The 15,650-nt window shown below is 36.2% G+C and overlaps 1 protein-coding gene across 1 annotated transcript in view; it reads right to left on the bottom strand.

Annotated features, from left to right (window-relative positions):
- Positions 1-2,737: 2,737 nt before the first annotated feature.
- LOC107575665 (nidogen-1-like) overlaps positions 2,738-15,650 on the bottom strand; it is a 15,228-nt gene continuing 2,315 nt past the window's right edge. Inside the window, exons 2-7 of the mRNA XM_016262025.1 lie at positions 9,428-9,736; positions 7,731-7,951; positions 4,984-5,264; positions 4,750-4,884; positions 4,446-4,580; positions 2,738-2,944 (exon numbers count right to left, since the gene is read on the bottom strand). Of these exons, the coding sequence (XP_016117511.1) occupies positions 2,742-2,944; positions 4,446-4,580; positions 4,750-4,884; positions 4,984-5,264; positions 7,731-7,951; positions 9,428-9,736 (1,284 nt within the window). The 3' untranslated portion in view covers positions 2,738-2,741. The remainder of the gene's footprint in view (positions 2,945-4,445; positions 4,581-4,749; positions 4,885-4,983; positions 5,265-7,730; positions 7,952-9,427; positions 9,737-15,650) is intronic.

The following is a 15,650-nucleotide window of genomic DNA, read 5'->3' as shown; positions in this document are numbered from 1 at the left end:
GTGTTCCCTGTGTGTGCTCCAGCGTCCGGTATTGTTTGTGTCTACAGTGCTACGTGTGATTCCCCGTGAAGATGAATAAATTCCTTGGTTTCTGTACTCTTGTTCTCCTCGTTCCTTGCTCTGTGTTCCCGCAACATAGCAGATCGTGACAGAATACCGGACCCAACAGTAAGCGGCATCCCTTCCCCGTGTTTAATTTCCGGTTTTTGAAAAGTGTTTTGTTTTATCCCGTTTGTTCCACGCGTTCCTCCACATCCCCAAATGGAGGAACACGTAAAGTTCATCACGTTGGCTCAGGCGAGCCCATACCTCATTGTTTTCGCTAGGGCATTCGTGCCGCTCGCCCTCACCAGCTCCCTCGAGGGGGAAACCCTCGCAATGCTGTTCCGGATCGGGATAACATTCCATCATCCCACGGAGCTCCCAGACACCACCAACCTCGGCTGGAAGGAGGCAGTCATCCGGTGTCTGGAGAGATTCCGATCGCGATCCGGGACCTATAAGCCGGCCGTTCCTCAGTCAAGCCCGCCAGACCTTAATGTGGCAAGCCGTATTAACATTAATATGGCAAGCCAGCCATGCATTCATGAAGGCCCCGAGCTCGCTCCAGTGCGAGCTCCTCGAAAGCGCTTTGCTGTGCCTGCTCCTCCAGAGCACCCAGAGCACCTCACCCTCAGAGCATGCCTTCACCACGTAAGCGCTATCCTGATCCCCAGTTCAGCCCAGCAAGGGCTCCTGATCCCCAGTTCAGCCCAGGAAGGGCTCCTGGTACCCAGTTAAGCCCACGGAGGGCTCCTGATACCCAGTCAAGCCCAGGAAGGGCTTCTGTTCCCGAGAGTAGCCCACGGAGGGCTCCTGATCCCCGGTTAAGCCCACGGAGGGCTCCTGATCCCCGGTTAAGCCCAGGGAGGGCTCCTGATCCCCAGTTCCGCCCAGGCCCAGGAAGAGCTCCTGATCCCAAGTTCTGCCCAGGAAGAGCTCCTGATCCCAAGTTCTGCCCAGGAAGAGCTCCTGATCCCAAGTTCTGCCCAGGAAGAGCTCCTGATCCCAAGTTCTGCCCAGGAAGAGCTCTTGATCCCAAGTTCTGCCCAGGAAGGGCTCCTGATCCCCAGCTCAGCCCAGGAAAGGCTCCTGTTCCCGAGTATAGCCCACGGAGGGCTCCTGCTGCCCCGTTAAGCCCAGGGAGGGCTCCTGTTTCCGAGTTCAGCCCAGGGAGGGCTCCTGTTTCCGAGTTCAGCCCAGGGAGGGCTCCTGTTTCCGAGTTAAGCCCAGGGAGGGCTCCAGATCCCCAGCTAAGCCCAGGGAGGGCTCCTGTTTCCGAGTTCAGCCCAGGGAGGGTTCCTATTTCCGAGTTAAGCCCAGGGAGGGCTCCAAATCCCCCATTAGGCCCAGGGAGGGCTTCAGGCCTCAAATACAGCACCGTAAATTTCCCCAAGGATTTTTTTGGGGGGGGGTAGCATGGCTCCAGCCGTAGAGCCGGCTGCTCCGCCATGGCCTCCGGAGTCTCCAGATCCGCCATGGCCTCCGGAGTCTCCAGATCCGCCATGGCCTCCGGAGTCTCCAGATCTGCCACGGCCTCCCGAGTCCTCTGCTCCGCCGTGACCTCCCGAGTCCCTTGCTCCGCCATGGCGCCCCGAACGGGTACTGGGTACACCCTTTGGATGTTATGGGGCGTGAGGACACGCCTTCCAGAGGGGGGCATTCTGTTAGACTCTGTTCCATGTTTTGTGGCTGTTTTCCTCATGTGCCTTCCTTTCCCATGTTTAATTTGTCCCAGGTGTTTCCCATGATGTTTCATTGCTCCCAGGTGTGTCTCGTCATCCCCTCTTCCTGTGTATATAAATAGTGTTCCCTATGTGTGCTCCAGCGTCCGGTATTGTTTGTGTCTACAGTGCTACGTGTGGAAAGCTAGCGTGTCTCCGACATTGTAATAACACTCATTGCCTTCTCTAGTGCAGCTCAACCAGGTCTCGTCCCATTCATCGATATTTGTGATATCACAAATCCCGGAAAATATGCGTTGTAGTCCAAACGAGTCGTTCGTTGTAGTTTTTGAAAAGGGATTTCTGTTCAATAAAATATATCCTTTTGAAGTGGACTTTGAGCTTTGTAACTTTGCAGATCTTTTTTATGCTCAAACAGCAACATTACAGACTAACTAAAGTTGAAAAAGTGAAAATGCATAATAGGACCCCTTTAAACAAATGTATTACATTTAAATAATAAATAAAACTAAATATGAATGAAGTTAAATGTGTAAGTAAAGCAAGTGCAAAAATACTGAAAAATGAACGAGTTGTCCAGTAGTGATGGGAAACAGAAATGAAAGCTGAACACAACTGTGTGTCTGTTTTCCCTCTCGGCTAATAATCAGACTGAGGTCAAATCCATTAACATCATGTCAAATCATTTACAGCCAATGTAAAGTGCTCAGTCACATATTTGTCTGATAACTACTGAAGATGTGCAGATGTAAAAAAATCTTGCATTTACAGTAGTGGCCAATAAACAAATGCAATTTAATAACAACAAAGATTTGAAGACAAAATTGCTGTATTCAAATTAAATTAAAATATTAATATTAAAACTATCAAAAAGCACTATCCATTGACCAGACTGTTGAATTGAAACTAGGCAGAATGACTGCTTGTATTAATCAATCAGGAAAATGAATTAGTCAATAATGACCAAATAAATAATAATAAATTAGCCTGGTGGACATTAAAATGGTGTGAATTCTTCTAATAAATCGTATATATGAAAGCATGTCTGCGATAGAGCGGTAGAGACCCACCCTGACAGCTGCGCCCATCTCCCATGAATCCCGGCAGGCAGGTGCAGATGTAGGACGATCCTCCGGTATAGCTGCAGCGAGCGCGTTCAGGGATGTCACAGTCATGAGTGCCGATGCGACACGGGTCCACAGGACGCTGCACCTCTACAACACAGCACAACCGATTAAATAACATGATTTAATAAAACCATTACCATTATAGTCTAACTGATGTCAAACACAAGAGTCTGAATATCCCTGCAGCAATGATACATCACAAAAGAGATAAAACGGTTGAAGTGGCTGATCGACAAGAGACTGATTCGCAAGCACGACTGGAGCAGGACGTTTCTCAGTGGTAAGTGTCAAGTGTTAACAAGTTTGTGGTAATTATAAGATGTGATGAAACAAATTTACTCTCACAGTGTAGGACACAGCGTCTTCTCGACATGATGTTAACCACACGGAAATTTTACTGTTTGTGGGCGGGCAAGTTGGCGACATAGAACGTGGGCAGACATTATGCAAATGTGTTACTTCGTGACATACAGGTGCATCTCAGTAAATTAGAATGTCATGGAAAAGTTCATTTATTTCAGTAATTCAACTCAAATTTTTATTTTTATATTTTAAGTTTGAGTAATTTTGTTGTGTACTTTTGTCTTTTTTAGCAGTTTTTGCTAATTTTATATATGTCTACAGCATATATTTTTATTGATTTTATTTCAAATGTAGTTTTAGTTATTTTACTGCATCGAGTTAAACTCAATTAAAATGAGAAATGCTGCCTTGACAGCTAGATGAAATAAGCTTTTTATATTTTATTTTTCAGTGTGATATGTTTCAGTTAACGTTATTTTGTTTCAAATAATAAAGATGTTTTAGGGGGGAAAAAATTTTTTTTTAGTTTATTTTTATTTTCAGTTTTAGTAAACTATAATAACCCTGAGCTAAATAAGATTCTTTACATTTTTACATTCACTATATGACAGGGCCCCAGACTAACGTTTGAGAGCAGTGGCACAAGCGCCACTATTTATATATATATATATACATACACACACACACACACACACATATATTTATATGTATATACTATATATACTTTTGAAATCATAAATACTAACCATTTTTTAATCTTCAAGTCATGTGACCATTCATGTGTTTCTAAATGTATCTATTATTTACTATATTTATTATTATTTTTCTCTGCTGTCAGTGATCATGAACCACCATAAGAAAACACTTCTATAAGTAATACAAACAAGCGATTTAAAAAAATCATAATTAAAAAAAAGAAATAAATACATATTTTTTTAAATAATAGGAAATAACATATTTTAATATAATATATAAAAATATTTTTTTTATGTATGTCATGAGAAGTCTATTAGACTAAATATTGTGCATTTTATTATTATATATATATATATACACACACACACACACATATATATTTATATGTATATACTATATATACTTTTGAAATCATAAATACTAACCATTTTTTTATCTTCAAGTCATGTGACCATTAATGTGTTTCTAAATGTATCTATTATTTACTATATTTATTATTTTTCTCTGCTGTCAGTGATCATGACCCACCATAAGAAAACACTTCTATAAAAGAAATGAAACCAGTAGCAACTGAAGTCCATTATAGAGGCATTACCGTCAGATACACACTGAACTCCATTGCCGTAGTATCCAGGTTTACACTGGCAGCATCGTCCGCTCGGATAATTCCTACATTCGCCAAATTTGGAGCATTTCTGTCCGCCACATTCACCAGAGTTGTATGTAAATACTGTATGCAAAGAACAAGACAAAAAAAAAAGAGATGGTTTTGGCTCAAGAAAAGTACATAGTTGTTCATTACTGTAGTAAATAAAGCACTCGTGCTGACCCTCAACCTCGATGTTTTCTATAAAAGAAATGAAACCAGTAGCAACTGAAGTCCATTATAGAGGCATTACCGTCAGATACACACTGAACTCCATTGCCGTAGTATCCAGGTTTACACTGGCAGCATCGTCCGCTCGGATAATTCCTACATTCGCCAAATTTGGAGCATTTCTGTCCGCCACATTCACCAGAGTTGTATGTAAATACTGTATGCAAAGAACAAGACAAAAAAAAAAGAGATGGTTTTGGCTCAAGAAAAGTACAAAGTTGTTCATTACTGTAGTAAATAAAGCACTCGTGCTGACCCTCAACCTCGATGTCGTCTTCATTTTCGATTTCCACGACCGTCTGTCGCTCAGGCCTGAACTGAACCGTGTGCACCTGGGTGGGTGGAGGGTGTTCTGGACGATGGTAGACTCCATCCAGGTCAGGATACACCGGGTGTTGATGGCTGTGGCTTCCTGTGCTCCTGTGCTGCTGGGAATCCAAAGGAAAATCCGGCACTTCTCCAGGAGCGACGTCTGTGAAGTGAGGGAACGTCCCGATTTCATACACCCACACGCCACGCTTTCCGGAGTTAGTCTGCCTGGAAAAGACATCCAACAGCATTATGGGAAAACATGGTCAAAGTCACAAAAACGTCATTAGTTCACCTGAAACTTATTTGTTGCTCCAAACCACTATGCTGTTCATTTCCGTGGAACATAATTGTGAACTATATTTACATATTACATTTTCTTCACGACAAAAATTCATAGTGACTGCATCTGTCAAGCTTCAAAAAAGTCCAAGAAGTAATCAATAAAAGTAGCCAAGCTGCAAAAAATGAGTTTCACATTTAGTATTTTGTCATGTTTTGTCTTCCATTATAAATATCAAAAAAATTATTAAATCAAGATTTAAGAACATTTACTTGAGAAGGAAAATGACTTCAGATATTAGATATAAACAGGTTTAAAAATACATAAATCAATTAAAAAAATATTCTTACATCAAGATACATTTACTTGAGAAGGAAAATTACTTATATGCTTAAAAATCTATTTTAAAAAATCTATTTTATCTTATTTATCAAGCTCACTTAATTTGAATACATTTTTCAGAAAACAAGATTTGATTTTTCTCATTTTGCTTGTCCAATAAATATATCTGGAATGTTTATATAAAATAGAAAAATATTTTCTCAAGAAAATATTTTAGCTCAAAAAGGTTCTAGTCCATTTATTTTGCTGTCCTAAATATACTTTATTATTTTTATTATAAACATTCATAAATCAATAAGAACATTTTTAAATCAAGATCCATTAACTTGTTAAGCAAAAATACTGAAGATATTAAGTTTAGTTTTCAGGAAAATTTATCAAAATTAAGTGAGCATATTGGCGTAATAAAAAGAAGCGTGTTTTTGCATATTAAGCATAAACACTTCATTTTGAAAAACAATTTCAGAAAACAAGACTTAATATCTTAAGTATTTGTGCTTAATAAGTAAGTGCATCTTAGTTTAAAGTGCCCCTATTATGCATTTCAAATATTGCCTTTCATGCAGTTTGTAATGTAGCTGTATATGAATGTAAACGATCTGCAAAGCTGTAAAGCCGAAAGTGCATCATAAATAAAGTTATAGTCTCCCAAGTAAGTTATAGTCTCAGTAATTGGAATCCCTCTTCGGTAACAAACACATTTGCGTAATGCCCGCCTATGTTCTACGCTGGCCGGCCGTGAACAGCTTGACCCCGCCCTCAAACTCATGTCGAGAAGACGCTGTGGAAGTAAATTTGTTTTATTTTCACTTCGGAATGACGAGGCTGCAAATAATCAGTGGTTAAAATTCATTTTCTCCACTGTAACAGCAGAACAACCCCAATCTCGGTACACGGTAGACCAATCACAACAGACCGGGCCATCTGACCAATCAGAGCAGAGCAGGCTCATGGAAAGGAGGGGTTTAGAGAGACTGAATCTCAGAACTGCTTCGAACGAATCCTTTGAGAATCATTGGAAACCGAGGTGATATTAAATGCATATTTTGAGAAAACTACAGCAATTTTTACTACACATGCATGTAAAACTATTGTAGGAGACTCCCAAAACAATATCAGGAACCTTAAAAATGGCATAATAGGGGCACTTATTATGTCAGATATTTGTAATGGAAAACAAGACAAAAAACACAAGATCAAGAAAATGTTTTTTTGCAGTTCATTCGACTCATATGTTATAAAGCATTGAAATTCTCCTCTATTGCAGCTCTCAAATCTCATTCTACATAATTGCGTAATGCCCGCCTATGTTCTACGCTGGCCGGCCGTGAACAGCTTGACCCCGCCCTCAAACTCATGTCGAGAAGACGCTGTGGAAGTAAATTTGTTTTATTTTCACTTCGGAATGACGAGGCTGCAAATAATCAGTGGTTAAAATTCATTTTCTCCACTGTAACAGCAGAACAACCCCAATCTTGGTACACGGTAGACCAATCACAACAGACCGGGCCATCTGACCAATCAGAGCAGAGCAGGCTCATGGAAAGGAGGGGTTTAGAGAGACTGAATCTCAGAACTGCTTCGAACGAATCCTTTGAGAATCATTGGAAACCGAGGTGATATTAAATGCATATTTTGAGAAAACTACAGCAATTTTTACTATACATGCATGTAAAACTATTGTAGGAGACTCCCAAAACAATATCAGGAACTTTAAAAATGGCATAATAGGGGCACTTTAAGAATGGTCAGATATTTGTAATGGAAAACAAGACAAAAACACAAGATCAAGGAAAAAAAAAATATTTTTGCAGTTCATTCGACTCGTATGTTATAATGCATTGCAATTCTCCTCTATTGCAGCTCTCAAATCTCATTCTACATAAAGCTACTGTCTGCACTATACTTCTATGGTTAGTTTAAGGAGAATTATGGTGTTTTTTGGTCCATTTTGGAGTGTCGCTTCAGAAGAAAGAAAGAGATGTGGGTTTGGAGCATTGTTAGGGTGAGTAAATGATGAGAATATTTACATTTAGGTGAACTCCAGCACTAACAGCAACCAAACTTACTCAGCTAATTTCTTGACAGACGCCTCGGTGTCGTCTGTGATGCGATAGTACGGTCCTTGCTTCTTCGAAAGGAATAAGTTAGTCTTTTCTCCTTTGCTGAAGCCGGCGTGCATCGTGTAGCTGCTGCCGGTGCTCTGGAACTGCATCGCCTCTCTCGGGTAGAGAAGAATCGCAAAGGACATCGTCTCCAGAGAAGCGATGACCAGCTGAAACGTATTTCGCTATAAGGATAAAGAACAGGAGTTATTAACTCATTAAGTGTTTTTTTATCCAATCAATTAAATCCATGACTCAATAATATACACATATATATATCTATAATTCACACACACAGCAAGATGCAATGATAAAGCCATCAGAACTTATTTCAGTTAGTTGCCAAAGCAACATTTCTCTTTTTTGTGTAGTTCAAGTTAAAGTATTAAAATGACCAAAACTTAAACTGAATATTAATTAAAAATTATTCAGACATAAAAATAACGGTGATCTGATTGAAAAAACTTGAAGTACTAAAAACGAAGTACTAAATTTACTAAAACATAAATATTAAAAAAGGCAAAAACACAACAACAACAAAAAAAATTTACAAAAACCAATTCAAAATATGAATAAAAATTCAAAAACATTATATTAAACATACTAAAATACACTGGATTTATCCTCACTTGTTTTTAACTCTTTATATTTAAAAGAAGTGAACAAAGATCTTCCAGTGGAAAATATATTTACATATTTAATACCTATGAAGTCTTAAAATATTATGCAATTATGCTTTAATTATAAGTTAAATATAAAAAAAAATTATTATATAAAAATGAAAAAAATTTTTTTTTACTAAAACGTTAACTAAAATTAAAATGAAAACAAAATATAAAAATAAAAAAACTAAACTTATATTATATATAACTTATATTAATACAAATTATAATAGTATATTAATTAAACTAAAATAAAACATGATTTTTTCCCCCAGTATTTTTTAACTCTTTTATATTTAAAAAAAATGAAAATGATCTGCCAGTGCAAAATTATTTTAAAAAATTATGCTTTAAATATGCTTTAAACAAGTATATAATATAACAAATATAACTAGATATATAAAACCAAAACTAATAAAAGTGTCAAAAGACAACAAAATGACAAAATTTTAACAAAAATTTTAATAAAAGCACAATATAAAAAAACGAATTCAAAACATTAATAAAAAGCTGTTATAGTATATAAATTATACAAAAAAACACTCTGGATTTTTTCCACTTGTTTTTAACAAAATGTTATATTTAAAAGAAGTAAAAAAAAAAGATCTGGCCCAGTGAAATACATTATATTAATATATTCAAAATACAATCTATATGAAGCCTTAAAATCGTAAGCAATTACTTTAATTATGCTGTAAACAAGTTAATTAATTTATTTGATATTTTAACTGGAAAATCAGGCAAAAATGCTCGTTAGGAAGATGATTTTTGCAGTGCAGGTGAGTTTGACACATGCATTGATAATTGTGATATGATGCATTTTTCTTAGGCCCAAAACATATCCGAACGCAGATGCTATGATTCGATTTTCGAAAGCTATGGTGTGTTATGCAGCCTACCAATAATGCAAGGCAACCAGCAGTAGAAAAGTCCAACAATACATCAATGAAAAACACATGCTGAAATGTGTGAATGGCCCACAAATAAACTGAACCTCACTCTTCCGGTGTGCTCCAGTCCGTCTCCTCTGCTCTCAGCCCGATGGGACGCCACATCCACCCATGTGACCACCACAGCGTGGATGGGGTTCACCACGTCATCCTCGGGGAAGGCTCTGTTGATGTGATCGGCCGCCTGCTGTAGAAGAGCCGGACTGGAGTCCTGGCGGAAGAACACCTTTCCTACTCCGTTGCTGGTGTCCAGGTCGCCCTGCAGAGCAGCGATCATCCCAAAACCAGCCGGCATGTTGCCCAGATACTCGGATTCTCCTGCTGGCTTCTCCAGGGCAACAAACCCATTGGTGTTGATCTAAATGTGAGAGATAGTAGAGAGAGAAACAGATACTGCCAATGGGAACCAATGATTAAATCTACAGCACCACTGAATTAGGAGTTAACAGTCTGAATGTTATGAGAGAAAGAATAGATGCAGAAACATAATACAATGATATCTTTCAGTTGCATTCAACAACAAACATACAGCGTGATCAGTGTAGTCTGATTCACAAACAAATGACTCTTGTGAACAAGTTCTTCTTGAAAAATCTTTTTTGAAGACTGGAGTCATCATTTGAATCGGTCAGTTCACTCACAGAAATCATGTTAGGTTACACAGTTATAATAAAGCAATTAATCATATTTTTTTAATTAATAAAGCAATTAATAAAGTTTTTGTGTAGTATATAGAGCTAATTATTTAGGCAGGAGAGCACTTAAAAATCAAGAAAACACAACCGTGAAGAGGAATCAGAATCTGAATTCGCTAGGATCGCTATAGTTCAGTCAAATAAAAACTACTGGATACAATAGGCAAATACACAGTTATAATAAAGCAATTAATCATATTTTTTTAATTAATAAAGCAATTAATAAAGTTTTTGTGTAGTATATAGAGCTAATTATTTAGGCAGGAGAGCACTTAAAAATCAAGAAAACACAACCGTGAAGAGGAATCAGAATCTGAGTTGCTAGGATCGCTATAGTTCAGTCAAATAAAAACTACTGGATACAATAGGCAAATAAAATAAAATAAAATAAAAACAAATTTTAATGAGAGCCAGATTTGATTGAAAAACTAAACAAAAATAAGACATTTTGCTTTGGCAACTTACTGAAATTAAATACCTAAATATAAAAAAATAACTATACAGACATATAAATATAAAACAACTAATAAAAATGACAAAAACACACAACAAAATGACTAAAACACTACAAATATTAATTAAAACTAATTAATAAATAATATTAATAGTATTATATAAAATAAAAGTAACTAAAACCACACTAGATTTTTTTCCACTTGTTAAATCAAGAAAACACAACCGTGAAGAGGAATCAGAATCTGAATTCGCTAGGATCGCTATAGTTCAGTCAAATAAAAACTACTGGATACAATAGGCAAATAAAATAAAATAAAATAAAATAAAAACAAATTTTAATGAGAGCCAGATTTGATTGAAAAACTAAACAAAAATAAGACATTTTGCTTTGGCAACTTACTGAAATTAAATACCTAAATATAAAAAAATAACTATACAGACATATAAATATAAAACAACTAATAAAAATGACAAAAACACACAACAAAATGACTAAAACACTACAAATATTAATTAAAACTAATTAATAAATAATATTAATAGTATTATATAAAATAAAAGTAACTAAAACCACACTAGATTTTTTTCCACTTGTTTTTTTTTTTATCTCTTTATATTTCAAATAAAAAAATTATTTCAAATAAAATGAAATAAAATATAAAATAAATGCACATTTGTGTGTTGAAAAGAGCTACATTAGTTCCTATCTTACTGAAACCTTGATATAAAAACATGAAATGAAACGGGCACTGAAATCAACAGAAACTGAGTTGGTGTTTGTGTTTGTTTAGAGAATAAAGTCCATTGCCAAACACCCACATACGTACACACACAAGTGTAAAAACACAGAAACTATCTTAAAACTAAAAACTGGTCAAAACTCTGAACTTGCAATGCAATGCAAACATCAACAAAACATACATATCAACTGCTGATTTTGACTTATTTTGTAGATAACAAGATATTAAAGAGGATAAAGCAACAAAGTCTCCATGTAGTGTCCTAGAAAGACTCTCCCTACAGCAGAATGAGCAGTAACTATAGTCTATTCAGCATAGCCGAAATGAAATCAGACAAACTCAAAAGCCTGATCTTGTGATCTTGCTCTTATACTTGACCAGATTCACTGATCCTATATTAGAGCTGAAGCGTGGCGTTTCTGTGCTACAACGTCACCCAAGAGAATTGCTAAAAATAATGATTGTTTTCAAAGAGGTTTCCGGGTGGCTCATCCTGGTATTGTTCCCCTATTGTTTCAGAAATGCTGTGTACGTCAATATATGATCACATACTGTAAGTTGCTTTGGATAAAAGCGTCTGCTAAATGCATAGATGTAAATACTGCTATATAGTGAGGATTTACACATATTCAGGCACATGGAGAGTATCAAAACTCTTTTGGCAATTAACCTACATGTGGTTTAATTACAGTCATCTTTGTACATTAAAACATGCACCATAACAGATTATTAAACCTGACCAGCTACAACTTGGACTGTAAAAATCGGACTTTTTAAAGCAGATTTAACATGAATACAGTTTAGTGAAGAATGAATGAGGAAATGTTTCAGTGGTTTTGTAAGGAATGTCATGCACATTTTGATAGCTTGTACAATGACTGTTCAACACTTCACTAAAACAGATGTGCACGCTTAGACTACATTTCCAGACGTTTTTCAAATGCTAAAGCACATGCACTTTGTTTTCAGCAGGAGATCGTATCAATCATGATGAAGGAAAGTTGAATTCTTTCTTGTTACGTTGTCATTCATTCAATCTAGAAACAATCTGCTCTCAAACACTGGAGCTATTTCAGTCTTACAAAACAACAACAAAACATCATGTTGCACAAAGATACAGCCATAAATAGTGCTAAAATATTCATGGTAAGAACCAAAACAACTCAAAAAGGAAAAGGAAATTGGCAAATGAGACCTGTGGGAAAGGAAGCATTCAAGGGATTGTAATTATGAATGTTATTGTTAGTGGAGTCCGCTGAGAAAATCCTACATACAGATGTAAAAGTCCTACAAATTCATTTTCCTGTTGTGTCTGGGTCAGTCTGACCCTTTTTTAATTGGTTAAACTTCATTTCTTCTTAACATTTGGTGACTTTTTCTCATTTAGGGTCATGAATGTGCATGCAAAGTTTAGACACATAGATGTGTTTTGGAAAGGCTGTACAGAAATTGTTATGACCTCAAATTGACCCTCACTGGTGTCCATGCAATTTGCCAAAAATCAACACTTTGAAAAACACTAAAGAATCAGGTAAAAAAAAAAATTGTAACTTGTCAAAAACTAAAATATGAAATAGGGGTTGACCGATTATCTGCGCCGATATTAAGCTTTTTTATGCTTATCGGTATCAGTCCTTTTCAAAACCGATTTGCTGATAAAATAATTTAAAGAACGTTTTTGTCAGAGCCCTTGTTATTCTTAATTTTGACATTTATTTTTATTTTTACACCAGACATATATATCGATTCAAAATATCGGTTATCGGTCTACTTGATCGCATCGGCCCTGAAAAACTGGCCCCTAACACAATATAACAAAATTACACAATAAAAATAGGAAATTATTACATTTCTCACATATTTAATTTTTTCAGTAACTGACAAGCTATAACAGAGGTTTTCTGTTTTTACACAAATTTTAGATATGATTTTTGCCAATTTGGTGATTTTTTATTTATTTTTTGTCATGGAAACCAATGGGTGTCTGTTTGACCCCAACACAAAATTAGTACTGGATTAAAAAAAAACAGTAGGGTTAAATCATCTACACCAGTGTTTCCCAACCGGGGTGCCGTCTGTCGAGAGCATGGGTGCCGTGTAAAAAAATCCTTTTTTAATTTTTAAAAAATATATATTTTTAAAATGCTAAAATGTTCAAAAAAAGCATCTATTATATAATACTGACTGCTTACTTGTCATTTTGTATTAAATTCAAAGTTTGAAATCAAGCTGTCTCGTGCAACTGCACCAAAATTACCCCACTGTAAAATAAAAAAAACACTGAGTGAGCACAAATTTGTGAGCTAGCTAGTTATAATGGTAATTAAATAACGTTTACATATGTATAAAAGCCTACATTAAATCTGTCATATAAATTGGTCTCTTCATTAGAAATTAGCCTACTGATTGCCACCATTGATGGACAACATTTTTTAATAATATTAAAAATATCTGTATGACATTATATTCTGCAGTTCTTCCCTGTTGTACCGAATATCTACACTTTTCAAATTATCATATCGAAGTTAGAAATTCAAATATTGCGACAAAATTAATTTTGTAGGGTGCCACAAGTTTATTAAAATTTCCAAAGGGTACCGCGACTAAAAAAAGGTTGGGATAGCACTGGATCACAGCATTTCTATTTTAATCGAGTATAATGAGCTGTTTTGTCTGTGTGCTGCTGTAGTTACTGTGTCAAGTCAATCAGATGGGCGAAAAAACATAGCAAAAACAAACCGCAAAGCATTTGCTTCATGAAACTTATTCATCTTTATTTATGTTTATTTTAGAAAACACTCACTGACAGAGACTAATCTAGTTTGAAATATGTTGGCATTAGGCAGGTGTTGGGGATTTCAGCTGTGAATCCCATTCAGACTCATCAGGTTTCAGTAATTCATCCTAAAGACACACACATGTATGTGTGTGTATTTATGCTATAAAACGCTTTAAAGCCAGCTAACAAAAATATGTTCCAAGAACTTTTTGCTAACTTTCTCATTAAGTTATGAAAAAGTTGTTTGAAACTTCATTCATTCAAAACATCCAGTTTTTAAAATGTTTTTTCTTGGTTATGTTAACATTGGAACAAAAAAAACATTAAGGGAATGTTCAATTTTATCATTTTGTGAGCAAACATTACGAGAACGTTACTTCGGAATGTTTTCTAAATGTTCTGAAACAAGAAGTGACGTCCAACTAAAATGTTTCAGAAAAAAGTTCCATGAATGATGTATAAATTGTGATAATGTCTCGATAACGTTATTAAAGACCAGATAACTTTGAACGAATGTTCTATTGACATTACTGTAAGAATGTTTCTTCTTAACTTTGAGAGAACCTTGCCAGAACGTTCTGAGAACGTTCCCTTTTAGCTCAGAAAACTGTATATACTTCATAAATGTACTAATATATTTGAATGTATATGTAGCACTGACCTTTGGCATTACTGAATTGACCTAATATAAATAAAATCAAAGTGTAACTATACAGATCGAATAGATGGATGTAGCTTATGCTTACAAATATTTTAAAATCGCCTCACTATTCTGGACATGTACCATGGTAAATTGCCCTTGGAGTGCAAATTCTACATGCCACAGTTTTGAGTCTGGATACCGAGCACATTCAGGGCTTTTCAGAGATCCCAAAATGTTTGGAGGTTTGATCATAAACTCCCTCTCCTTGGTCTTTAAATACGACTGATATTGACAGATTGATCAGATTTGGCACTCTTAGGGAAATATGATAATATTTTGTAATAATCATTTAAATCGGACTAATTTTCAAATTGTTTGTCGTAAATAAACATCTCGGAAAAATGTGATGGGGTTTCAAATCAGAATATGACTTGGCATAATTTTCATACGTGTCTTCTGTAGAGGACACCAGGACAAACATCATGTTAAAGGGGTCATATGATGCTGCTATAAAGAACAGTATTTTGTGTGTTTGGTGTAATGAAATGTGTTTATGCGGTTTAAGGTTCAACACATTATTTTCCACATACTGTACATTATTGTTTCTCCTCTATGCCCCGCCTTTCTGAAACGCGTCGATTTTTACAAAGCTCATCGGTCTGAGAAGCGAGGTGTGCTCTGATTGGCCAGCTATCCAGTGCGTTGTGATTGGCCGAATACCTCCAGCGTGTGAGGGAAATGTTACGCCCCTCACATACTGTGATGGAGCGATGATTAAAAAACATTAAAACCCATTATAAACGAGGCATTTGTTGCATGCCGTGGGGACATAATTATGGATTATAATGACTTATATTGTCTTTTTATGCGTTGCATCGCGCCGCGTAAACATAAAACCATGTGTGCATTTGTGATCGGAGAAATGACAAACAACAAGCCCTACTCTACACTGCCCAAAA

This window comes from Sinocyclocheilus grahami, unplaced genomic scaffold (genome assembly GCF_001515645.1).
Source record: "Sinocyclocheilus grahami isolate Dianchi unplaced genomic scaffold, SAMN03320097.WGS_v1.1 scaffold2799.1, whole genome shotgun sequence".
NCBI lineage: Eukaryota > Metazoa > Chordata > Actinopteri > Cypriniformes > Cyprinidae > Sinocyclocheilus > Sinocyclocheilus grahami.
The sequence above is the reverse complement of the archived record's forward strand: the minus strand, read 5'-3'. Positions and strand labels throughout refer to the sequence as shown.